The following is a 27,505-nucleotide window of genomic DNA, read 5'->3' on the forward strand; positions in this document are numbered from 1 at the left end:
CTATGCAGCCCCCACAAGCTTATAGGCCAACACAGTGGTCATTCTTCACATGGAAAATGGTTAGGGATGCAATTTATAGATTACAAAATGGGAGGGCATAGGATGAAGATGGACTAGTAGCAGAACATTTCTCACATGCTTGTGACATATTAGCACCCATATTAGCACATATGTTCAATAGAGCAATATGTGAACGTTTCCCTATGAGTTGGTCAAACAATACTATAATCCCGCTATGGTGATCCCCTGATTCCTAGCAACTACAGGACTATCATGATCGGTCATACTTTGGCCAAGATATATGGATCTATTTTGGAGCATGAACTCAGTGAGTGGGCTGAAATGCAAGGCAAGAGAGCATAAGGACAGGCAGGTTTCAGATGAGGATATACCACGTTGGACCATATTCTCACACTTAGAGCCATTATTGAGGAGGGTCGAACCCAAGACAAGAGGATTTATTGTTGCTTTGTAGACTTTCGCAAAGCTTTTGATACAGTGCCTCGTACACGCATCATGCAAAGATTGCAGGACATTGGAGTACCAGAGGGTATACGATGGGGTGTCTATGCATTGTATGAGGCAATGACAGGTCATGTACGAGCACCTGGGGGGCTATCAGAGAGGATTAACAGTACCATAGGAGTGAAACAAGGATGTCCACTTTCACCCACATTGTTTGGTCTATACATAGATAAAGTGTCTGATTACATAGACCGAGGAGGAGCTGGAGCCAGCCTAGCAGGGGTGCTGATACCGATATTACTTTATGCAGATGATATTGTTCTCATTTCAAATTCACCGAAGGGATTGCAGTGCCATCTAGATACTTTGCACATCTTCTGTAGAGATAAAGACCTCACAGTGAACCTTGGGAAGACCAAAACCATGGTTTTCAATAATTCAACAGCATGGGTGACTAGATCTATGTACCAGTTCACATTTGGAGGAGACATACAAGAGCGTGTGAGGGAATATGTCTATTTGGGAGTCACCTTCTTTGGCCCACGTTTTTCGTTGAGAGGGGCATCAAAGGCAATGTCTGGCACGTGGATATGCAACACTAGGGGCGCTCGAGAGTCAATGTGTTCACATACAGTTCCAGGAGCCCCGCACCAAACTCTGGTTGTTTGACAACCTAGTCACACCTACATTACTATATGGAGCAAAGGTATGGGGTTGCAGCTTGTACCACAGGTGTCTTAGCCCACTCACTGATCAGATTGCAATAGAGAGGGATTATTATGATGGTTGGCATAGCGTGGAAAGGCCATTGATCATGATGATAGTACGCATGATTAGGAGTAAGCCCTCCACCCCACATCCCATTGTCAAAGCAGAGCTAGGGGCAACACCTATAGTTACGGAGGCACTCTTCAGGGCAGTGACCTTTTGGCATAGACTATGGAAACTTCCACGCCATAGATACTCTAAATTGGCACCAACCTCATCTAGACAACTAGCAGCTGGAGGAGAGAAGAACTGTTGGTTTTCACATATGACTATTTGGATGAGCCTACATGGTTTGGATATTGACTGTCTTCCACCTTTGGATTATAGCCTTGACTGCCCTACACTTTCTCTCAGTCGATCAGAGTTGAACCAGGTAATCAGAGCTGATATCTTGAGGATTGAGACAGCAAGGACATGGATCCATCCACCACTCCCTCTAGGATCGAGGATGGAGTTCTACAGGAGTCATTTCTTGTGTCTCTCTGATGATGGTTTCACTATTCGGCCAGCATATATGGACACAAGTACGAGGACCAGAGATGTCTAGGTCTTTTCCTCCTGGAGCTCGAGAGGAACTGCACTACAGCAAGACAAGAGGCCAGCTCACCCAGAGGGACACACACAAAGAGCAGTGACAGACTTCTTCTACAGAGCCAACCCTACTGACACTACCAACCTAGCAGAGACAGAGCCATCCCGCCAGACACCTTACAGGCCACACTGTGGTGTCACATTGGATAGAGCCACTTCCCTTCGTCGAGCAGACGACCCCGTCTACCAAGACCACGTCCAAGGAGGCCACACCACAGTCGGATTAGAGCCATTATCATGAGACACCGCAGACTCACTACCAGGCATATCAATGAAGCAGCTAGGGACCGCATCATGGCTGAGATCATGTGCAGATCTTGAGATCAGCTATAGCCCATAGTCCCCACCACACTTTTGTACATGGTTCTATCAGACCTGGTTCTCCTTGCCTTTCCTTTTCTTTTCTATCGATGGAATAACACTACACATGGTTCAACCCTAGTATAGTCCCATCATATAGTTATTTTCAGTATTGTTTCATAGGCCACCCACTTATTTGTAATGTTATCTTTACCTTACTGATGAGATGACATTAGACATGGATGTACTCTGATTTTGTCTCATAGGCCACATTGGCCTTATATAGACGTTAATATATCTTTCTTTCTTTCTTTCTTTCTCAAGGAAGCGGACTACAGAACCATGGGTTATCGAGGTGGCATCCATGAAACCCTAGAAGAAGTAGAAGCAACCTTTGTAGCGCATTGCAGTGATCGCGAGGAGGCCATGGCACTAGTCGATCCTCCAGTGGCTCGAAAGGGCTTAGTGCGTATCAAATGCATCTTATTGCCTTGAGCATAAAAATATGAAAGCCAATACAAAATAAACTCTGTGGCCTAAAAGGAAGAGGTGGTACATCGAGTACTAGGGGGTAGACACATACTCTCTAGCGGGGTAGGGAGCAAAGGTCCATGTCGACAAGCATGGGGGAGGGGGGGTTTCGATGATACCTAAAGAGGAGCATCTACCGGTCTATTCATCAGCCTGTGCAAAAGTCATAGCACCAAAGTGTCAACCTGGTAAAAGAGAGGGTGGGTAGACGAGGAAGAGAAAGGTATCTTTGTTTCCTGGTGATGCAACAGAAATGAAGGGGAAAATCAGTAGATGATGCCGAACCTACAACCTATCTTTGCCTTCTCTAATAAACAAGGTCTTTAGCTCTCTGAGCTCCTACGCTTTGATACCATGTCAAAAAATAACACGTATGCTTTGATACCAAGTCAAAATAAGCGACAGTGCAGAGAGACGGTAGGGTTTGCGGGGAATAACACTAAGTGTGTACGGCAAACATTTAGAAAAACAAGAAGAACATGATGATGATACACTGAATCATGCTATGAGAAGAAAAGTTGATACAGCAGAGCCAAAGCTCAAAAGATAATTGCATTGCCCTGTCTAAATCAGGTAGCAGTACTTGTGGGAAATCTGCACAGTGAAGGGAGTGAAATGCAGTCCTCCAAGCTGTGGGTTGTCAAAGTAATCACTAGAAGGTAAAGGATAGCAATTGAGGGAGCGAACTACAGCCCTCTGATGCCGTCACAGATGCGAAAGATGATCACCAGCTGTCGAATGAGCCAACCGCAGTCCTCTAATACCGAGGAGTGACCTAGATAGTAAAACGCAAATCCCAAAATGTCAGAGCTGTCAAATGCAAGGAGAGCAGCGCAAATGCTAATACCAAATGGATAATGATGATGCCAGATGATGGAGGATGACCCGAGCTGCAAAAACGCAAGTCCTAGCAACCTCTGTGAGAGACGAGTGACACCAAGTGATAAAGGAGGAGCTAGGCTACAAAAACGCAGGTCCCAGCAACCCCTATGATAGACAAATGACGCCAAGTGGAGGAGGAGCCAAGCTGCAAAAAACACAAGTCCCAACAACCCCTATGATAGACGAGTGATGAAATCACTAACGCTCGATGATAGAGACTATCACGAAAGACTAGGATGTTGACACCAAGCTAGAGATGATGACGCCAAGCAAGGAGAAGGCCTCCAAACTAAAAAACGCAAGTGAAGGTGAAGCCTATAGGAGAAGGGTACCGATGCTAAGCAGAGGATGGTGATGCCAGGTGGAAGATGCTCCAAATGCAAGGCCTGATACTAGAATAGGGCACCTAAAGCAAAAGAGGAAGGGTGAAGGCAATCACGAGCCACAAACCGCAATGTCCTCCTACAGGGGCATGAGGGCAGTGGAAGGGGCTAGGGAGAAAAGGGAATGGTGTCTAATCACGGAGGAAGAGGGGTGAAGAATGGCTGAAGAGTGAATGGTTAAGAATGAATGAAGTGATTGCCTATTTATAGGCATAAGCTGTCTATGGTGGCAGACCACTGTGTGGGCACCCACTGAAAAAATGGCCAAAATGTGGACATCAACCATTTTTGGGACTCTCAGTGCGAAATGCTAAATGAAGTGTGTAACTGAAGAAGTGGTTTCTCAACAATATTTGATCTAGGAGCCCAAGCACATCAAGAGAGGAGAATGTTACCCCTACTCCACAAGAGGGGGTCTTGTTCCAGCACCTACAATATATCTGCCACAATTGTAAGGTGCTTGTATTGATCAATGGAGACCCGTTGGTCATATGGCTGCTTGATCACCTCCTCAACTAGTCCCCATCACAACACCCCATGAGGTTGTCTAACTAATCCAGATCCACCGTATTTGCAGCACATCATCACTATGGCAGTTATCACTGCAACTAACTTCTTCTACACTTCACCACCCACTCTCACCTTGTAATGATTTGTTTTATGGAGGACATATAAAAAAACTAGTCTTAATGCCCATTTATAGCCATAAAAGAAAAGAAAGAAAACTATAAGACCCATTAAGTTGAGCTACTTGAAAGAAGATATCCATTGCCTCTACAATCATGGTCTGGTCCCTGGGCAGCCCAGTGGGGCACCCTTGGTCCAAAGATTACCATGGATCTTATTACAAGTTTACAGAGACTATGAAAGAAAATCATGCCATTTTGGACTATCATTGATCATTTCAGCAAGATGGCACACTTTTTTCAGTAAAGTATAATGTAGGTGCTCATCAAATGGCTGATGTGTATCTAGCTCAAATGTTTACAATTCATTGTTTGCTTAAACCCATAGTGGGAGACAGGAATCCTTGGACTACTAGCCTAATTTTGAGAGCCTTTTGAAAAGTTTTAGAGATTTTAGACCTTTTGAAGAATTACTGCCAGTGGGCAGAAAACATACATACATGTAACTATAACTCCAGTAATTTTAACTTGCTCTTAATCACATTATTACCGCTGTATCTTTGAGCATTGACGGTCATGGAACCCCAATTCACCATCAATCAATGCAAATCAAGATAACCTGCAGAGTCCTTACTACCTTTTAATCAATGTTAATCAACAAAAACAGAAGAAAGCTGCAGATAAACCGAAAAGACCAGCTGATTATGCAGAAGGGCAATCAGTGTTTACTTTGAAAAATCCACATTGAAGAAAAAAGGAAAGAAGAGTCACTCTCTAACAGGTATACAGTCCATTAAGGATAAAACAAAAGCTTAACAATGTGCCAGTTTGCATTGAGTTCCCATCTCACTGTCACATTCACATTGATTAGCATAATAGTTTACTGAAACCTTTCATGGCAAGGTTTCAAATGATTCAGTCATCAATGATCACTTAAAGCCAATGACGCCATTAAGATTCTTCAGCTAGGCAGGTTTCCTTTCATAAGAAACAAAGAGACCAGGTAACTTCATCAGAAAAGAATGTTTTGCACAAATTCAAAAGCTACCCAACTAGCAATGGATAAAACAAATTTCTACGATTACCCTTGTATTACAGAGGAAGGTTAATGGGCAATTTGGATATTCCCATAAGGCTAAATACTTTGCTTCCAAGCACACTTCAGAAGAACTGAACTGAAATGAAAGCATGTAGAATTGAGAGAAAGTAATCAGAACACTGCATGGGGTTCTCATACCCACCAGAGCCCCCTCCAAAGGAATATTTGTTTTTCTTTATTTTCTAGATAACTAGATAACTTTCTACACTGACTGGAGTGACTAGTCAGCTAGAGACTAGAGTGGACAACAAATAGCCCAAATGGCAAACACTTGAACTTGAGCTTGAGAAATGCTGACTTCGTACTGTGTTGGCCAGACGAGTTGATCATGCAATCACACGTAAGAAAATACAAGACTGGCTACTACAAAACACGACCACAGCAGTAATAGGGCAATGGCTCTAAAAAGACGTATCAAACTGTATGGAGTGGACCAGTCACTGCACAAACTGGTTGTGAATGAGTGGACAAAGAACAGCCTAAACTTTCAAAATTGGGCTGGATAAATGTTGCACAGAATTTGATTTGGAAATGCATCGAAAAAACAAGCTGATCAGCAATCACATATACAAGGCAAACAAGGTTGGCTGCCCAAAAATGAAACAGTGGCAGCAATAAGAGAAGTGCACGAGTGGCACCCTGTCTCACATGCAGGCCTGTAAAGTGAAAGCGAGATGCACTAGGCATGCTTTTATCTTCCTTGGTGGTCACTAGTTTAGAGTCTAGACACAGCTATGGTGATGATAAAGGTGTATTGAGATAATGGGTATCTACTCACATTGCAAGACAATGTCACACCACCCACAATGAGAGGTGCAGCCATAAAATCTCAACATAACTAAACCTGCTGAACCCCATGGATGGACATCTAATGCAAGTTGCTAAAGAGCAGATTGCATTCCCTCACCAAACCCTGCTACTAGACAAGGGCAAAAGAGTCAAAGGCAATTTGGTATGCTGGTGACCCTTTGTGGAGATGGCATCCTTGCTACTACCACTCTCCAACAAAAGCAAGACTAAAGGACCATTCCATTCACCATACACTAAGAGTAGAACATAGAGCCAAATGCCATGCCTTTTTGGATAGCCTTCCTGATTAGGTAACACAAAAGCCCGATTAGCTGACCCCTCCACCTTCTTTTTGGATAGCCTTTCTGATTAGCTGACACAAAAGCCCAATTAGCTGACTCCTCCACCTTCTGGTTCAAACCCATGAAAGGCAACATCAATTGGATGGAAGTTAAAGCAACCATCAAATTGGACTGAGTTGATGTAGCAGATGTAGCAGCTAGTCTACTACCTAGACTGCATACTCGGAGCATTGTGGCTTCTGACGTCCTACATCATGTCTAGGTTCAGCTTGGGCTGGTATGGAGACTAGAATTTGGAGGACTTACCCCCAATTCCCAAATGGGACATCGGATCACTACCCAATAACTGTCTTAATACCATTGCACTCAGCACCATCTTCAGGTTTAGGATCCTGACATTCAACAGCTTCAAACTGGGTTTCAGTGTCTCCTTTTACATCATGGAGTACTGGTCTGTCAGCTTAAAGGGTAGTTGTGCCATGATTAACTCAAATACATTCACAGCTTGGATGCTGAATGCATCTATCTACTCTTGCACCACCTCTACAAACTGAATCTCTCAACAAAAATGTAGGTATCTACTGCCTCAATTGTGCCAGGACCTTCATCTGACTAAGACGCAGCCTACCAACTTATCCCCTGGATATCAAACTTCTCTAAATTAAGAGAAAAACAAATGCTGTCATGTAGAGTCTCAAATCATCAAATTTTTTGGTTATATAGAGCATTCCCTAAACCGCCACATGATAGGAAGTGTATGGCCTTGTTTAACTCTAAATATTCAATCACGTCACAACATGAAGATAGAAAAGTGTGAGAATTCACATAGCACACATAAAAGGGGATGTACATTACAGTCTTAAGCGCTCCTTTTCAACAGCCTCCTTGTTGAAAATCTGCATTACATCATTTTAAAAAAGGACACTAGTATCATGCAACAAAAATTGAAAGCCAAAACAAAATACAACAGCTGTAAAAGTGATGAAATCTACTTTTGCAAGGTTAGAAAATATATGGCAATCCTTTATACAATCCCCAAGGTTAGAAAATTTAAAGATACTGTATATGTGATACAAAGGATGAGGACATGACTTTGCAGCAGACATCAGACACATAAGTTGCAAGGCCTAAAGTTTGATCAAAGAAGTTTGATCTCCAAAACCTTTGTGAAAGGCCTCCATGTGCATTGTTGAATAGGATGAATCAACAACAAAGCTTTTTAACCACATTCTCAAAAGAAAAGATAGCACTAAATGTATGAGCATGAAGTGTTGGATAAGGGAACCAATAAGGTAGAAGCCCCAAATAGTGTTAGCAGTCATATATTTTCCTGTCTCTGCCCATGTCCATCTCCTGGTTGTGAACCTCAATCTAAGTCAAAGAAGGGTGTTTGGGGCTCCAACACCAGTCATGTCAGCATTTTCCTCATCCTCCACTGGTCCATCTTAGAACCCTCACTGCCCTGCCACCAATCCGCACTCATGCAAAAGCCTTCCTCCGCTGCAGCAACCTTGTAAGCAGCTCCTTTTCATTCAATATTATATAGGTTATTGTGTTCCTTTCCTTCTCTCTCTATGTTCCCCTTCTTGTCCCTCTGAAAGCATCTTTCTGCTTCTCCTCACCTGATATCATCACCAATGTGTTGCTCCTGTGAGAGATCTTGCTATGTTTTGTTGCTGCTTTCTGTGTTTTCCCCTTGCTGCGTTTTCAGATGCTGGTCATTGCCATCTTGTCCCTCTTCATCAGGCTTGGACTCTCCCAATTCCATGGCAGCTGCATCCTTCAACAGCCCACATGCCATAAAATCCCTTCCACAAAGAACTTCATCATGACGAACAACCAAGACTAGTAATCTTTTCCCCCCCAAGAGTCTTCCTGCCTCCCATTCCCCTTCTCCTCCTCTTTCTTCACTAAGATCTATTCCTCCTGTCTCTCTCATGGCACAATCCATTCACATGCCTGTCTGTCCCATTCTTGTTGGGTGGGACCAACCATTCTTTCACAGATATTTCAAATCAGCAGCAGACAAAGGTAAATGCAGACTTGCAGCAGCAGAAAACAGCACCACAGAACCTAACACAGATGTTTGATGCCTTGTCAAAGCGGAAGCAACAATGAAAGTGTGAGAAACTTCTGTAAGAGAATGCACAAACACAAAGCACAAAGAGAAACACGGCAAAGAACAAAGAACTCAAGAACAAAATGCTCAAGAAATGGAATTCATATACCAAGGCACAAAACACTGTAAGAAATTGGAATGTGAGTCACTGGTAGCAGGCCTTGGCTCCCTCTCTCAAACCCATGCAAGTACTATGATCACTGAAGTAAATCAAGAGGAAGCCTGCTTGCCTATAACTAAGCCATACAAATGAATAGGTAGGACAGCCCAATAGGGCACCCACAAAAATACCAGTCAGCCAATACAAATGTTGGTGCCAGAAAATGGGCGGCCAATCTACACACTAGTAATAAAGCAATAACGGCCCACTATAATGCCGATCGTGAGATGTCACTAACAATGTACTTGTCCACAACACCTCCATTGGTCTCATCCTCCATAGTAACTACCTCCTAGGCGAAGACTATGCGGATCCCATATGTGTCAAACCATGAAAAGAAAAAGGATTAAAAGTTAAAACCTAAATCAACATAAAGAACTTCAGCTGAAGAATCCTATCTATCTAGAATGAGAGGTATCTATAGGCCATCTCATGGGCTATGCATTGATGCCTTTTGATGATCTAGACTCCATAGGCATTTAAATTGTCATTAAATGCAGTTGTTGCCCCTAGTATCCTAGGCACTAAGTGACACTAGGGTTAGGGTTTCCTGTGATGGTTATGCCATTTAGGGTTTCATTTATTATAAAAAGACACTTTGTGCATCATTAGCACGCAAGTTTGGTGTTGAGTTAAAAATTCATTCCCCACCGATTAGCTCTTTAAAACAGCCCCAAAACAACAAATTACTAAAAGTTTCATTAAACAAGGAGTGGTGCTAGAGAGTTTCTATGTGCCACATCAAAACCCTAATTTGGGAGGATCCTTCCATGTCTATAAATAGATCAGCTGCCCACCATTCAGCCCCATCCTTGTCTTGTAGGTTTCAGCCATCAGCCTCTTCCACTAGCTGTCCAGCCCCCAACAATTGCTGCTATGTTGTCTACAGCTGTCGTCTAGCCTCCCACGCTGCTAGTGATCAACTTCGATCATCTACATCAAGTCATTTTTGTATTTTCGGCACTTTTCTTCATTAGCCTTTGGTTGGACTGGTGAAAACTGCACTTAAGATCTGTCTCCGATGGACAATACACATCAACACATCCCTCAACCCGCTTCCACAAGAGCCATCAGCTATTGGACAACTCGGCCCTTGAGCATCTTGTACATTCTTTCCTTCATTTACAGCATTCATACATTCACTTCAGAGTTCTCTCTCTTCTCTGTTTGTGTTTGTGTTTTGAGTTTTACATTTTGCATTTTGCGTTTAGGGTTTGAGTTTTACACATCACTGTCTAAGTTTGTGTTTTAGTCATGGTCGTACTTTTTGTGTTTCCTCAGTGCAAACCCTAGCATATCTTCACATGTTACATTATTCCTTTTGGTCACCTTGGGCATTGTATCCTCTCTCTCTCATTAATACATCACCTCTCATTTTGTGATTGAGTTATTATGCATCAATCAATTCATTTAGTACCTTTCATTCTCTACCAATTAATTGCACAATTACTTCACACCTAGGCCAACACTGATATTAGAGCCACTTACTTTCTTCACATTCACCATCACCTGCGACCACCTTTCACGCAATCATTGCCATTGAGTGCCACACCTTGACCAACTACCCCACAAGCCATTGGCCTCGCACCAACTCTATATTCTTCATTGGCGATTGCACCAGTGCACCATCTTGTTTGCCTGTCCACGTCAACACCACTCGAGCCCCTCCTGAGTAATCTGCCTTGATTAGCATATTGCCTACTACACTGGCTCTACCACCTTGGCCACGGACTAGCTACCAACATTCCTGCCAATTGTCACATCTAATTGTCTCGTGATGACACAGACTTGTTGTAACCTCCTAAATGGCCACCTACAATGCCTTGCTCTGCCGTGCTCCCATGTGTAGATGCCCGCCCGACACACCCTTGATCAGTTGCCACCCTCTTGACACACTTTAGGAGAGCCTTCCCCAATAGATGCCACCTCGACCTACCAACCGCCACACCAACCTGGCCACTTCACTATCCTATCACCTCTTAGCACGATTGACTCACCACATTTCAAATGCACCGGCAATCTCACACTATCTCCACGTCAACTTACAACGTGCCGCCTTGTTTTCCCAATTGCCTAACAAGCCAAAATTCTTTTAAAGAATTTTTTTTAAAATATTATTTCATTCTTTTATTTCTAGCGGGCCCCTGTTCTCATTTGTGCCCCTTCCCAATCACAATTTGGGGAAATTTTGGGGGTTTTCACTAAAATCACCCAATTTGTCTCCAATTTGAAGACAATTTTGGGTCTTTTCCTCTATTACTCCAAATTCATAGCCGAATTTATGTATCAATTCTCATCAACAAATTTGGGGCTTTTCATTGAATTGGCCAAATTTTGCCCCAATTTCACCAGCAAATTTGGGCTTTTCTAAAATTTGTCGTTCTTCATCAACACTAAGGCTCAATTCATCAATAGGCGCAACATTCAGCATTATCTAGGTAAAAAATTCACAAAATTCTTCCAATTTCTCTTCAATTTCCTAATAAAATTTGGGGCTTTTCGTTGTTTGAGCTTAATTTCACCCCAATCTCTTCAAAAAAATTGGGGCTTTTCTGAAATTCATCAAAATCAAGGCTCAGTCCAGCTTGAGGTGCAGCATTTAATGTCAATCAAGTAATAATTTTATCCAATTTCTTTAATTTTCCGGTAAAATTTGGGGCTTTTGCCCAATTTCACCATCAAGGCACTCGATGTTCGGGCTTTTTGCCCCAATTCATTTTCTCTAGCCTCAACATGCTCAAAAATCATATTATTTAGCTGCTGGTCCTAATTTCTCCCGACATTGACGAAAAGTCGCTTATTTTGGCACATTTATTGGGTGAATTCTCACAAATTCTGCTGCTGTCCTCATTGTAGGAGTACGTTAGCCACTAATCTCTGATTTCAGCATACAGCTGATTGCTGCCTTGTTCGAGTAACATTTAGTTCTGAAAATTATTATTTTCAGCATAGTTTTCTCTCTCCTCAGCAGGAAAACAGCAAGAGAAAAGTATTCTTCTTCGTATTATTCAACTCCATTGAAGTGCCCAGCATCCCTTCTATCAGTAGTTCATTATTATTTAGGCATTTATTTTCTCTCTTTGCTTGAAAATTATTATTTCATGGCTGATTTCCACAAATGGCCAATAATAATAATGATTTGTTGGGTATGTTTGGTGCATGACAACAAGGTCAACAGCACCAACTACCCAATGTGGGCTTAAATGATGCGACATGTTCTTGGCGTGAAGATTTATGGCATATTGTCAATGGCACTGTGCCGGCTTCTCCAACACTGACAGCACATCCCGCCTCCACATCCAGAGGTGGCTCGCATGATGCCGAATCATCATCCTCTTCCACATTGCTTCCCACTCGAGCAAATTTGATGGGATGACCGGGACGCCCAAGCGCATGCCCTAATCACTTTATCCGTGAAGAGAGATATAATTCCACACATCTTATCATGCCAGATAGCCAAGGATACATAGGGCAAGCTTTCATCATTGTATCAAGTGGACAAAGAAGCACGTGTTGCTTACTTACATAAGCATCTAGAAGACATTCACATGGAAGGAAGAGGTAATATGGATGCCTATCCCCATCAATACCAAAGATCTTATTGAACAATTATTAAATATTGATGAAGAGGTCCCACATAATTAACTCGTTTCGATCACTCTTAATGGCCTACCAAAGTTATATCAAGGTTTTGCTACCACCTTGTGGTTGGTAACAATGGGCAACCAAGTTACCTACAGTTTCGACCAACTTGTCTCTCTCTTATTGTAGGAAGAACAAAGCCATCTCAACCACAATGCTACCATGTCAGCCCAATAGGCCTTTTCCACTCATCATGGAAAGGGCAAACCTAAAGTAAAAAACAAGCTTGCTGGTCAAAAATCAATAAACTTTCATGTTAGTCATCCTTCTGCTTCCACTCCTTTTCCATTGAAGACATCCTTCCATGCTAGTCAATCCTCTTCCAATCCTTCAAAGATACAGTCAACAAACCCAAGAGGTATAATTATTGCCGAAAGACCGGGCATGACATCACTAAATGTCGTAAGCACATTGCATCAAGAAGGAGTTCAATCTTGCTCTCACACATGAGACCACAAACTATTCTCGCCTTAAGGATTATAGTATATACTTTTTTCATTCAATGTCAATGTAATCCTTCTATTCATGATACTTGTTTTTCTATTATTGATGTGGCTTCTACTTGGTATTTCAACAGTGGTGCATCTAAGCAAATCGCCTCTTATTCTCTCTCTCTCTCTCTCTCTCTCTCTCTCTCTCTCTCTCTCTCACATGTGCCTAAGGGGGAATCAATCATGTGCTAATAATGCCTCTTATGCAATTAAAGGCATTGGTCATGTGTAGGTTGTATCTGTTTTGGGCACTACCTTTAACATTGCATAATGTCCTCTATGTGTCCAGCATCAAGAAGAATCTTATTTTTACACACCACCAATGTGCGGTATATTATGATGAAGTTTCTTCTTCCATTATCTTGACAAGCATCCTCACAAAAGGTCTCTATTGTCCTGATACATATGATTAGCAGCTTGTTGAAAATCCTATTGACAGTGCCTTATTAACAAAGGAAACCTTCCATGATGTAAAGAAATACTCTAACACAGAAACACAAATAGCAATCGTACGACAAAGCACAAACTAATAAAAGAACTCAATTCGGGTTAGGATAACTCAGAGACAATGAACACGGAAAATAACTAAAGTGATATAACTGTTGAATATACACAATGAAGAATGCTATATAAGGATGCAGAATTATACACGGGTGCAAAGAAAATATCTGCGTATGTCTCCACCTCGAGGATCTCGATCTCCATCAGCCCCAAGAGCAATCTCCGCAATCAGGAGACTAAAATCTATCATAGACAATGTGTAAACTGCTGAAAACTCAGCCTATTTATAGGCTGTAAATAAATCAATAAATGACTAGGTCAGCTGCATTAAATGCAACCAACTCAGACTGTCTGACTGCTTCCATGTGGCACTGCTGACGTGGCCGCGTCCAAGAAATGACTGCCAACACCCCCTCTCAGATCCTAGACAAGGAAGCAGACGGAGGGATCTGGAGTGTCCATGAAGTAAAGCCTGGGGAAGTGCCTTCGTAAACAAATCTACAAGATAATCTTCAGTCTTACAGTATTCCACATCAATGGTCGCATTCAGAAGCTTCTGCCTGATGAAGTGATATTGGATCTCTATGTGCTTCATTCGGGCATGGAACTCGAGATTCCACGTCAAGGCAATGCAACTCTCATTGTCGCACCGCAAGATAGTAGGACGAGTCTTGGGCCATCCAAGCTCCTCCAACAACTGCCGAAGCCACAAAGTCTTACATGCGGTACTCTGCCTCAATCGAAAATAGGGCTACCATGGGCTGCTTCTTGCTACTCCAAGAGATAGCACCAGCACCCAAGGTAAAACAATAACCTGTAGTAGACCGCCTTTGATCCACATCGCCAACCCAATCTAAATCACTCCAACCTACAAGAACAAGATCAGAAAGACCTATACCTGCTGGATAGGAAATCCCGAGGTTAAAGGTCCACCTCAAAAACCGAAGTATCCTTTGGAGCAGCCTGCAATGCACCTGTTGAGGTGCACTCATGAACCCAGCCAAAAGACCTACAACAAAACATAGATCAACCCGAATGTTGAGGAGCCAAATCAATGATCCAATCAGCTAACGGTAGCAGGTAGCATCCGCCAAAGGAGAATCTATGTGTGAAGTGGCCTTCCAATTCAAATCCATAGGAGTAGAAATGGACCAACGATCCTCCATCTCAAAGGTCACCAAGAGCTCCTATATATCTCTCTGCTGAGAGATGAAAATCCCCCTCTGAGACTAATAAATCTCATGGCCCAAAAAGAAATGGAGAAGTCCTAAATCCATCATCTCAAACTTCGGAGTGAAGCAATGCGGAAGCAAATGACCATGACAAAGAGTGAACAAAGAGAGAAGAGAGAGAGAGAGAGAAAGAGACACAGAAACACAGAAAATCTGCAGTGAAGAATGCTGTATAAGGATGCAGAATTATACACATGCAGAGAAAATAATTGCGTATATCTCCACCTCGAGAATCTCAATCTCTGTCAGCACCGAGAGCAATCTCCGCAATTCAGCGGACTGAAATCTGTCAGAGACAATGTGTAAACTGCTGAAAACTCAGCCTATTTATAGGCTATAAATAAATCAATAAATAATCAGGTCCGCTACATTAAATGCAGCCGACTGCAGTCGAATTGTCCGACTGCTGCCACGCGGCACTGCTGACGTGGGCGCATCCAGGAAATGACTCTCAACATAGGGAGCCAACAAGACACGTGTAACGAGTAGCATCTGAAATAGAACTCCTGCAGCCAAAAGCTTGGACTCTAGGTCCATGGGACATGAAATAGGCCAACAATCGGCCATACCAAACTTTGAGAGAAGCTCGAAAATGTACATGAGCTGCAAAACAAAAATGCCCTATGCCATCTGATAAATCTCCAATCCACGGAAGAAGAGAAGGATCCCTAGATCTTTCATGTCAAACTCCTGTCACAAAATCTCTGGAGTATGATCAACCTCCTAAGAATGTCATCCTATAATGATAAGATCATCCACATACAAGATGAGCAAAACACACCTGTCACCCTCAACCTAGAAGTATAGGTTGAGGTCATGAGCTGATCGATGGAAGCCAATCTGAAGAAAGAATCAATCAATCCTCTAGTACCACCGTACCAAGCTCTGGGAGCTTGCTTCAGGCCAAAGAGGGCCTTCTGCGATCTCTAGACCTAGTCCTCCTCTCCTTGCACAAGAAAACTAGAAGGTTGTTAAACATAAATCTCCTCCGCAAAGACACCATTCAAGAAGACAAACTTTGTGTCCATCTGATAAACAGGCTGGCAATGGTGGGCTAAAAGAGCCAAAATAACCTGAATAGTAGACATCCAAGCCATAGGTGCAAAAGTCTCAAAATAGTCCAATCCTGCCCGCTAAGGAATACCTTGACAACAAGCCTAACTTTGTGCTTGTCTAAGGAATCATCTGCAAGGTACTTGGCCTTATAGACCCACTTCACACCTATCACCTTCTGCTTCCGGGGACGCACAACCAACTCCCAAGTCTGATTACGTTCAATGGAATTGAGTTTCTCTTGCATGGCCTGACGCCAAATATCCTATGCAAGAGCCTCCTCAACTGTAGTAGGCTCACTATCATGAAGAATCTGGCATAAAAGCATAGTTCACACAAAGTGAGCTATTCCGCTAGGCCTATAAGCGATTCAATTTGCGTGGACCTGTAGGAGAAGCAAGAAAGTGAGAAAAACCTGAATTCTACATGAGCTATCACTACCAACGGAAAATCCGATTAGGCTCATCCTGCTGTGAGGGAGATTATCAAGTCTTCGGTACCTGCAATGCACCTGTCTAGGGTAGGGATTCCTCCTCACCAAGAGAAGGTAAATCCTCCTCATCCAAAGAAGGCTCCCCATCGGATGACTAAGCACCCCCTAGAGGACTCCAAAGGGGAGGCAAAAGGGATGGAAGTATGCGACGAAGTAGAGGAAGTAGTCGCATCTGTCTATGGGGGTAGGGAAGCCCAAGTAGAGGAAGGAGAAGGAGGGGGAGGAGGCAAAAGCGAAGAAGGGGTACAAAGAGGCAACTTGGAAGGGAGAAACGGAATTGAGGGTGGGGGAGGGGCAATCAATGACGAAGAATCACCTGTAATAGAACCATCAATACGATCCTTGGAGGCCGAAGCCTCATCGAAGAGCACATCCTTGCTCACCTCAAGCTTTCGTGTCATCGGGTCATAAAGTCAATATCCCTTCATGGTAGTGTTGTACCCCACGAAGATAACCTTCCTAGACTTCGAGTCAAGTTTTGTCTTCCTCTTCTTCTTGTCCCACAAATACATCACATTCAAAGGTGCCAAAATGAGACCGAAGGCTTTCAACCAAAGAAAGCCTCGTAAGGAGTCGTGTCCTGTAATGCAAAAGTCGGGCAGTGGTTACAAATGTGAACCATAGTAGCCACCACCTCACCCCAAAGGGTATGAGGAAGACCTCGATACTCCAACATGACCATCTCTAGCATGGTCCAATTCACACTCCACCACACCATTCTCCAAAGGTGTGTTCGGATGGGTATACTCCACCCGCCGTGATCCCTACAAAACTAAGAAAAGAGATTAGAAGTAAACTCGCCATCATGATTTGCTCGTATGCCACGTACTTAGAAAGTAGTTTGGGTCTCCACAAACACCTTTCACTCGTAGAAACGAGAGTACGCCTCTAAAACAAAAGCCCAAAGATCAAAGGCGTGGAGTATGCCTTACACAACCACAATGAATAGTTCACCATCAAGTTTGCCTTCTTTGGGTAACGAAGGTAAGATAGGCACCTATACTGAAGATATCAAGGATGGCATCTTCACTAAGCATGGAGCCTTCTATAAAGATGAATAGAAGGGGGATGGGTGCGAACGGGAGACTCTTCATGCCGACTATAATCGCATCTCCGCTCAAAAGAGTGTCTAGAAAGAAGCTCCTCCTCTGAGTCATCAAAGCTCGTGAACTGGAAAGACAACTTCGAACCTGCAATCACCCAGAAGTTCGCGTTTAACAGAGAAACAATTGTCGCCCGCTGTCAAGGAGCTGTAGCCTACACAGAAAGCTATCGCCTACTACACGAAATTGTCACCAAGGCTCGGGGAGCAGTCGCCTGCAGCAAAATGCTGTCACTTGTACCAAGAAGGAAGAAATTTATGTTTTGAGCAAAATGCAAAAGCTAGGGCTGTCTAATGCCAGAAAGCTGCTACTTGGTCTCTCTAGATTATCACCTAGCTTCTTGGGGTTACAAAAACGGGTAATGGAACACCTATTCGGACAGTAAACGCAGTAAATGCGAGTTGAAACTCTATGTTTTGGAAATTTGGGCTGCGTCTCTGCGATGAAAACTTGCTCTTCTACAAGAAATATCCAAACTGTGTCCTTACATAGGCGATGATATCATGTGCGAGTGCGCAACAAAAGAGAAACACATACAGAGAGAAGCACAAAGAAAGAGAGAGAGAGAGAGAGAGAAAGAAAGAAAGAAAGTTATATTAACGTCTTCTAAAGACCAAAACTGGCCTATGAGACAAACTGTGATACAACTGATGAGGAAGCAGAAGATGAGGGAAGAATACTGCACTGACTGAAGTGGAATGCTGATACAATGATGATGGACTGATCAGTCCCTACACACAGCCCAAAGCCTTAGTGAGGGTGCTAGATCAAGCAGATGACGATGGCAGCACCAAGTAAGGAGAGTTAAAGTGTCGAAGTGTGCACCTCCAAAGGGAAGGCTAAAGACTGAAGACTGTGTATATGTCTGCCAAGTGGGGAGGCTCGCTATGAAAGCCAAGACATCAAAAAACTAGCCGACCTGATCCAGAGGAGGCCATAAATACTAGCCGACCAACAATAAATGCTGCTCACTAAAGAAAAAATGCCAAAAAAAAATAGGGGACACCCCCAAAAAATCCCAAATGGCAATGACAATGTCTAGCAAGTGTAGACAGACCGTGGAAAGCAATAACTGGCCTAGGAATGCACACAAGAAGCCGACAAAGAAATAAAATGAGCCTAAACTACCAGAACTTCTGTGTCTCTATTAGACTTGTACAGGAGCTCACAACCAGGAGATGACAAACTGACATGACTAATACAGGCAAGCTAATAGTAGAAACAAGAGATTTAGGGGTCTTTTTTTTCTTTTTTCTTTTTTTGGAAGGGAGGGAGAGTGGGGTTTTTTTGGAGGGAGGCTTTGTTTGTTTGTTGGTGGGGTAGGGGGAGCTTTCTATTGAATGAGGCTAAGGATACTACGAAGCATGCTCCGATCTTCTTGACCGCAGTCACAATGCCGATCTTTGTTTGATCAGTGAACCAATCTCCATTCTCCTTCAAGTCAATCCGATCTTCTCAATCGTGATGGACTTCGCTACATCCTATTTGACAATGACATTAAGCATCACATACACGATTAGGGCTTTGATCGTCATCATAGTCCTCATTGGAATCATCAAGCCAATTGAACTAATTGATCCATCTATACTTTTGGAGTATGCGCAAAAATACACTGAACTAATGTTGTATTTGTTGTTGATCTTCTCTCAATCAAAAAGAGAGAAACTACAAAGGCTACACTTTGCAAGCCTGTAGATGGCTCATCTCTGCAAAAATCAGCCGATCAATCACAAGAAGGTTGTGTTTTGAGGTTGCCCAACTGATAGCAGCAATCACCCAGCCTTCAAAGGTTGCAAACACAAATTTCCTACATAGAAAACAGCAAAGAGAGTGTGTTAGAGGACCATGCCAACAACAAGGTGCCCAAAATCCTTAATCAGTTAGCGGTACTTGATTGCAAGATTGGGAAGAGAAGGTTAGCAAGATATAGGGGAAATATGTTATGCAGCATGAAGTCTGCAAAAACCATGAAACCACTATACCATAGAACCATATAGATGATTCATTTTGAGGATATGACTAGGAAGTTGTCAATAAGCTCTTGTGCCACATCCACAAAGGTGAGTCAAATCCTGAACATGCCTTGCCCCATCAGCACTACCTCTATTATCTGTGAGGTGCCAATGTGCAAGGTGGAATAAATCCAATCTTGAAGTCGTGCCCTAGAGGGTGTAAAATATTACACGGCGCAGCGAACAGAATCTGAGAAAGAGATAGAGAGTACACAGCAGATAAGAGGAGAATCAGTAAATTCTTTAACTCCAAACAACTGATACAAAGATGGCTCTGTCCACCCGTGCGCTTCCACTGTGTGAAGCTTAGATGGCGATCTAGACAGAAGATAGGTGAAGAGCTTAAGGCTAGCTGGAACAACAACTCTGACTGGGTGAAGGATGAGTGAGAGATGGCTGTGAAGGGGTTTAGCTTTTATAGCCCGCGAAGGTCGTTAGGTCGGCCTGCTGACCGACCTACCATATGAGCCTCCACTAGTCGGCCAAGGAATATTCCAGGGAATATTCCCTTTACCATCGGGCCGGGGGCGCTGCCCCCGGACCCCCGCCAGGGGGGCCACTGGCCCCCCTGGGACCCCCCAGCCAGGGGCCGCTTCCGCGGCCCCCGGACCCCACAATAGGGGCCCCTTTTAACTCCCTTACCACACAACTCAATGCAATGTGCCTCGAGTTGCTACCAGCTTAACCACTCCGTCTAACCCAAAGATTAGACCCACAACAGTCACCTTTTTGCCATCCGGTCACATAGACCTCATCTGATATACAAGTCAGGACTCAACCAATGTCCGGGCTCACATTTGGCTTCTCCTCATAATGGGGGCCTTACAACTTTGAGCATCATGGATCATTGGTAGCACCTAATGAGGGTGGGGCATTGATCATATCTAACAGAGGGGAAGTGACCTATGACTTGTCCGAAAATCATGATCTCCTACTTGCATTATCTGATTGAAGTTGTTCCTCAATGAGAAAGACATGCAAGGTATTGGACTATGGGGCACCAGTGCGTCAACCTCCAACCAAAGGTTTCCATTGCACATTCTCCAAGGACCCACCCAAGTGAGCTCTTGGTCGCCAAGAGTCAATGCTACTACAGAGGGAGCAGCCAGTTGTTATTCAACCAAGGGAAAAGGCAAAGGTAGTTGTGGGGGGGGAGGATTTACAAGTCAACGACCAAGCAGCACTTACAAAAGAGCTATGGCAAGCTGCAGGAGATGGTGGCAAGTCAGGCTGGGGAGCTAGGGAGGGACAAGGAAGGGAGCGTGGCTAAGTACAAGCAGCATGATTGGCACAATCGAGGTTGGACGCAAACAAAATCAGAATTGAATACAAACACAGTCATGGCTACATAGTGGCAAGCAAGGTAGGGGCGATGCGTGTAATACAAGTGGCTCAGACTAGAGGCTAGCGGCAATGCAACACACAAGGGGAACGATGTCAATTCAATTTGCTACGAGTTTTTGATATCCTAGGTACTAACCTATGAAATATTCCAGAAGAGCTTGAAAGTGTTGAAGAACCAATCCTCAACAAAAAAATGATCTCTTACACATTCACATTCTCTTCTCGACTTCTACCATAACTTCTACCTCTCTCTAAACTTCTCTCCAAAAAAATGCTAATCCACTTCAATTTGAAGAGTTAGTTGGTTTACTACTATAAGAGGAACAAACCCTTGAAAATCACCATCACGGTGACCCGGGGATGGCAGTTCCCTCAAACAAATGTTCTATACATCAAGTTGAAGAGGCCAATCTTGCCATTTCAAGTGCTTGGTCTTTCCTTATATGTACTTATAATCCACAAGAAGAAAAGGCCCTTTACACTTCATTCACCACTCATGTATGGTTTTTTGACAATGGTGCTACTAAGCACATTACTTCACATAAAAGCTTATTTGATACCCTAGCATCGTCTCCACTTGAAAAATGGTATAATATACTATCAATTATTCTTACTTAATTAAGGGCATTGGAAGCATTATAGTCACTACCACTAATAGTGGATGTATTTGTTTAAAAAATATACTCTACATTCCCAATATTAAGAAAAGATTATTGTCTCTATCTTGAATTATCCTAGCCAATTTTCCTGTACAGTTTGAGGTGCACTATATGAGACCCCAAGAAGTAGAATATCATTGTAATATCAAGGTCACTTGTTCAAGCTTATAATAGCTAGATCACTTTGAGGAGGCAAAAGCATACTACCATCTTTGCAAGAGACCTAGAGGTAGCATATCTTTGGTATTTCCACTTTGGTCATGCAAATTACAAGAGTTTGTAGCTAAGCAACACCTATGTTAAGGATATTTTCTTAGGAAGATGCATTGTCAACTATTTCTGAAGGATAGATCCATCAAAGCCTCGAAGAAATTGTCAATAAAGTTCAATTCAGATTGCATGGTTGTCATTCGATGCTCATCATCCTCAAAAGAAATAGGCTCCACATTGCATGTTTTAGTAACAAGTACCTATGCAAGAAGATTAACTTGTGCATGGCAAGTGGCTACTCTTGTTCTATCCAAAAGTGGAGTGAATTGTTTGCTATCATGTAATGTGTCTAACAACCGTCTCAATATTGCTAGACTCATAGTGGCAGTTGTTTCATGTTCGACACTTCATGCATTTCATGGTTCAATGAGAAGTAAAAAACAATAGCCATGCCCAGCTTTGAAGCTGAATACATGGTAGTCTTAACGGCTATGGTGGAATGTGCTTGACTCTCCAAGCTACTTGCAAATCTTCTTATATGTGAATCATCTCCTATAGTTGTCTACATTGACAGTTGGAGTTCTTTGACCATTGCATGAAAATCCAATGTTCCATGCCTATAGAAAACAAATTGAGGTTCATTTTCAATATGTACGAGAGAGACCATCAGCCAATTATATTCAATTGTCTTACATAACTTGGCAAATCTTTTTACGAAGGCTCTTCTTCGTTCTTTTCAAGCTTTTTGGTGAGCTTTGACCTTATTTTCTTTTGTGACTCGATTAGTCACTCCCCACTGCAGCCATAGGATGGAGGAGGGTTCAATAGGCTTTCATTTCATGCCTTTATTTCTTTGGTATGTGCCTCATAGGACTACTTATAGTTGGTTAACACAATTAGTATATTGGTTAGACAATTAGGATACACAGGACACTTAGTTCTTGTGACAAAAAGGACACATAGGACACGTAGTTGTTATTTCAGGGTTTAAGGTTACTTTATGTTATTGACTTGCTCTCTCTATCTGGTTCTCTCACTCAACTTGACAATAGCTGAGACTAGCATGTCACAACTCCGCACCACATCCTCACCCTCCAACTCCAAATTGGAATTTTAGAGCAATGGATTTATCAAATTTATAGAAACGGCCCAGATCGCACTAACTAGAGGTATTTATATTCCAAGAAGCTAACTAGAGGTATTTTGGCTCTTTGAGTTCCCAAATTACATTATCTGGGGTGGGTGGGTGGGTGTGTGTGTGTGTGTGTGTAATGACCTGTTGAATCATTCTCTCTGACGCGAATGAGGGAACGATAAGAGTGAGTGTTGCGTGCAATCATACAGTGAAATGGATGAAATCCCTCACCGAAAATATGTTGATGGAGCGGGTGTGCTGCTCTTTGTGGTGGAGCCATGCAGAAGAATAGATGAAAGGTCGAAGCAGTCGACGATGACGAGGTGTCAACAAGCCGTTCATGCTGACGACAAGGCCCACACCCCGACACACGAGCTTGTCTGCACTGCAGGTATGTTTTTGGTCTTGGGAGGCAGCCTGCCGGTTCAATGTCAGTAATGTTAATGCAGTTGTAAGAGCTATGTTGCATTCCAAACTTCAAAGTTCCTCCCTTCACTCGTTAAACCCTCGTCAAAGGTTCAAATCCGCAAATCCATAAATTAAACTGAGCTTAATAGGAAATAGTTTGAAGTTTATCCATAGATTGAAAATGTTTAATTGCATTGTCATATTATACTTAATGTGATACTTGTAAACTTAATAAACATAATTTTAATCTCTCATCAAATACCTCTCTCTCTCTCTCTCTCTCTCTCTCTCTCTCTCTCTCTCTCTCGTCCATGCACATATCCACATGTGTGGAATTATATTTTATCCATGGTGTACCCATTGTAATACATGAATTGCATGAGAGAAAACCCCAATTTCTTCTATCTCTACAATAATATTGATGTTCTTTGCATACGTGTGCATTGTCATGGCACAACATGTCCATTCGATAAAACTTATAATTTACATAGAAATACTGTGATTTCATATGCGTGCCATGACCAGTGTTTGGTAGGGAAAATGAAAGTTGAGTATGTCTTAAGACTGTATGGGAGCCTGAGTGATAGGTCAAGATACATTAAAAACTTATCAAGTGTAAGACAGAGTTTACATATGATATACTTGTCAAGTCGATGACAACTTACTTTGCAAAGGTTGTAAATGGTTAGGACCAAAAGTGTCAAGAATAAGTAAGTGCCCGAGATAATGTCCATTGCTTATTCGACAAGGACAAAGTGTCCAAATATAATGAACGTGCAAAGGGCTTTAGAAGGAAAAAAGTGGGACTTTCATGTGAGCCTAGTCATGGAGAGCCAAAAAGGGAAAAAACTGGTGCAATTTTTTGAGCCTGCTTGTGGGAAAAACGTGGAGAGGTTGGGAAGGAGAGATATATGCTTCTTATGCTCAACAGGAAGCTCCCAAGATAAGGCTGAAGGGGAAGCCATCAAAGCTTATGATAAAAGGACTTGAATGAGGGTTTTAGAAGTGATTTCTTAAGTGTCTTCGCTATTGAAAATAGGGCAAAACAGTGCAACATGCTATTCATGAAGTTCATGAGCTTCAAACAGACTTGTGAATGCATCTATTGATGGAATCGGACTCTTTAATGCTAGAGAATGCTCGAGTATCATCAAAACTCAAGTTTAGAGTAAATTTATGGGCTGTAAGAAGTGCTTTCTTCTTGTTGTAATAAATTTATCATACAAGGATGAAGTGGTTTTTGAAGCCTTGTAATGGATAAATAGTGGTTTTGATGGATTCTGATACTTGGCATCATTTCCTGGCATTAATATGCCTCATCTACTATAGAGATTTTAATGTATTAAATGAATTTACGAGGTCAATCTTTGTGATTTTGGACTATGTACAACAGAGATCTTGATACATGTCGAATGATTTTTGAGCTACAATCTCAATTGTGTGTTGGACAATTGTCCCAAGTGTGTTTGCATGCCTAGGATATGGGCATATCATGTGGTTATATTGATGTATTGTTGGAATTGTGCCTCTATTCTTGTCTTTCACTTCATATAAACACTTAATACTCTTTCTTTCTTCATGTTTCCTATTTCACTCTCTCTAAACCCTTTTGTCTTGTACCCCTGTAGTAGACCTTCTACCTTATACACTCTAATATTGGTAAACCCGACGTTAAAGTTGACAAAAGGAGTATCGAGATGAGTGATTCTTCAAGAGTTTCAAGATCAAGTGCAGGTGATGTATTGCAACAAGTGGCTTAGTATTTGACTTTGTTGTATCAAACACAGCAGCGGCAATATCAACAATAACAACATCGATGGCAACCACAAAGAAGGAAGGATTTTGAGAAGCTTGAGACTGCAATTGGAATGCTTTGTAGGTAGTTGGAACAAGAGATGAAGTAAATTAATGGCTAGAATGTATCAACTTTTGTATGGGTATATGTATTCAAAATACACTTTTGTGACATTTCCCAATATGCATGGAGCTGGTATTTTGCTCATCTTGCCATGCACGCATTGAAAGGGTGACTTGTAGATATGTATAAAAAGGATTTGGATTGGACTGTCTTTAAGAAAGCTCTAGAGAAGAGTTTTTCCTTGAATACACTAGTTTAGTAACATGCAAAAATTTCATGGATTAGGTAGATAGTCCCAATAAAGTGCTACATAAAGAGCTTGCAACTACAGCTTTGCTATGTGAATTTGAAGGTTGATATACATAGTTGGATGTTGATGACCAATAATCATTATATAGTCAAAAATTTGAATTATTCTTGAAAGTTGCAGATTCACTCTTGCAAGAGAATTTGACTAACCGTTTAGAAGATGAGACATCGAAGACAATGCTAAAAATAGATAGGTATATGTAATAAAAGCTATAAATATGATAGTAAATGAGAAATGAATGAAACTGCAGTTAGGTTTAGGGACTATGCTTGTTGTCTTTGTGAAAGCACCGGAAATTGTAGCAAAGCCAAATGTTTCTATGGTTGATCTGCTAATTATGCCTACTAGTCCATCTATTAAAGAGAATGCAATGGACGAGTTAGTGAAGGGATTGTGTGATCTTAGTCTAAAGGTTACAAATTTCGATGAAAAAGTGAAGTAAAGGGGACACCAAAGGCCTATCAGAGAAGGATGGAAACATAGATGTATTTGGTGTAATAGCTCCTCAACATGAAAAGCGTGATTGTGTGGCTTATCATGATATAGAGGCCAAAATTTTGGTATTTTAAAAAGATGATAAAATTCATGCAAGAGAAATGGTGTTTCCTCTTGAACCAACTTTCGGTAAAGGGTATATGCAAAAGTGGTGTGAGAAATTGGTAGCAAAAAATGCATTTGTGACAATAGAGACTGTTACATGGCAGGCCGTAGATTGAAGAAGAAATTTGAAGTTATTAAAAAGATGCTTGAGGGGCACATCTTTGGTAACAGGGTTGATGGCAAGGTACTTGGAATTACTAAGTGAGAATTTCATGATGAGATAATTGATATCATCAGTCGATACATATTGATGAGGAAATGGATTTGCAAGGCATTCATGGGGAAACTCTTGATGATGCCATTGTTGTCATAGAGCAAGTTGAAGTTGAAAATGGGGTGATTAATGATGGAAAGAGTGGCTGAGAATATCATTGTGAGCAGAATTACTCATAAAGATATTATGGAACATTAGTCTCATGATGAAGAGGAAAGCAATTTTATTCCTAAAGTCATTACAAATAGACCAATTTTTCATCCACTTTTGTAGCTTTGCACAATGGTTATGAACATAGGTGAACAGGAAACTCCATGCATGCTCATGTTAATCATCTATGTAATAGAGAGACTCTTGGGGAACAAGAAACTGCATGTATGCTCATGTTAATCATCTATGTAATAGAGAGACTCTTGGGGATTATCTAGTGCCATCAAATGCTAAGGAGGGGCTATGATAGTGTTATCCATAGGATATTTACACCTCATGATAAAGGAGAAAATATTTTTACTATTGGTTTTCATGTATGAATAGCAAATGGTTTCAGAAGATTCAAGAGAACTGAAGCTATGTGTGTGACTAAAAGGATGTATGTGCATAAAGCTAAAAAATAGCTTAAGAAATATGGAATTTTGGTTGTAAATGATTGCATTTTGGGTCTATTTGATGGGTTGATTTTTACTAATACTTTGGCTAAAATTACAACAGTTATTAATGTTGCAAATATGGTGAGAAATTGTCTTATACATATATGTATGTTGGACATGTTTGAAGTCATAAAAGAATTTGCTGAACTAGAATGTAAAGGGTTGCGATATCGGATTGAAGTACTTGTAGAGATGAAGTATAAAACTGTTGATAAAAAGGTTAAGCCTATTGTGATTTGCCTTTACCCCTTGATAATGACAATATATATGAGACAATATCCAAGCCGTTGAATCTAAGGGATCCAATGTTGCAAATATGGTAGAAAATTGTCTTATACATGTATGTACTTTGGACATGTTTGAAGTCATAAAAGAATTTGTTGAACTTGAATGTAAAGGGCTACAAAATCAAATCGAAGTACTTCTAGAGATAAAGTATAAAACCATTGATAAAAAGGTTAAGCCAATTGATTTACCTTTACCCCCTCACAACGATAGTATGTATGAGACTATATCCAAGCAATCGAGTCTAAGGCATTCGAAAGGAGCTGGGTATAAATTTACGGTTGATACACTAA

General features: G+C 41.8%; 1 protein-coding gene across 2 annotated transcripts in view; it reads right to left on the bottom strand.

Annotated features, from left to right (window-relative positions):
- The window catches only part of LOC148039027 (ATPase complex subunit), a 71,258-nt gene extending 47,856 nt beyond the window's left edge, over window positions 1–23,402 (bottom strand). Inside the window, exons 1-3 of one of the 2 annotated variants that reach the window (XM_087674902.1) lie at window positions 23,122–23,184; window positions 7,592–7,632; window positions 5,097–5,165 (exon numbers count right to left, since the gene is read on the bottom strand). In XM_087674902.1, the coding sequence (XP_087531028.1) occupies window positions 5,097–5,114 (18 nt within the window). In that variant the 5' untranslated portion in view covers window positions 5,115–5,165; window positions 7,592–7,632; window positions 23,122–23,184. Of the gene's footprint in view, window positions 1–5,096; window positions 5,166–7,591; window positions 7,633–23,121 lie in introns of both variants that reach the window. The other variant, XM_087674899.1, reaches the window with a different exon arrangement.
- Window positions 23,403–27,505: the final 4,103 nt, after the last annotated feature.

The sequence above is a fragment of the Lygodium microphyllum genome, chromosome 3, assembly GCF_053477565.2.
Source record: "Lygodium microphyllum isolate KBCC chromosome 3, Lygodium_microphyllum_v1.1.10, whole genome shotgun sequence".
Classification (NCBI taxonomy): Eukaryota; Viridiplantae; Streptophyta; class Polypodiopsida; order Schizaeales; family Lygodiaceae; genus Lygodium; species Lygodium microphyllum.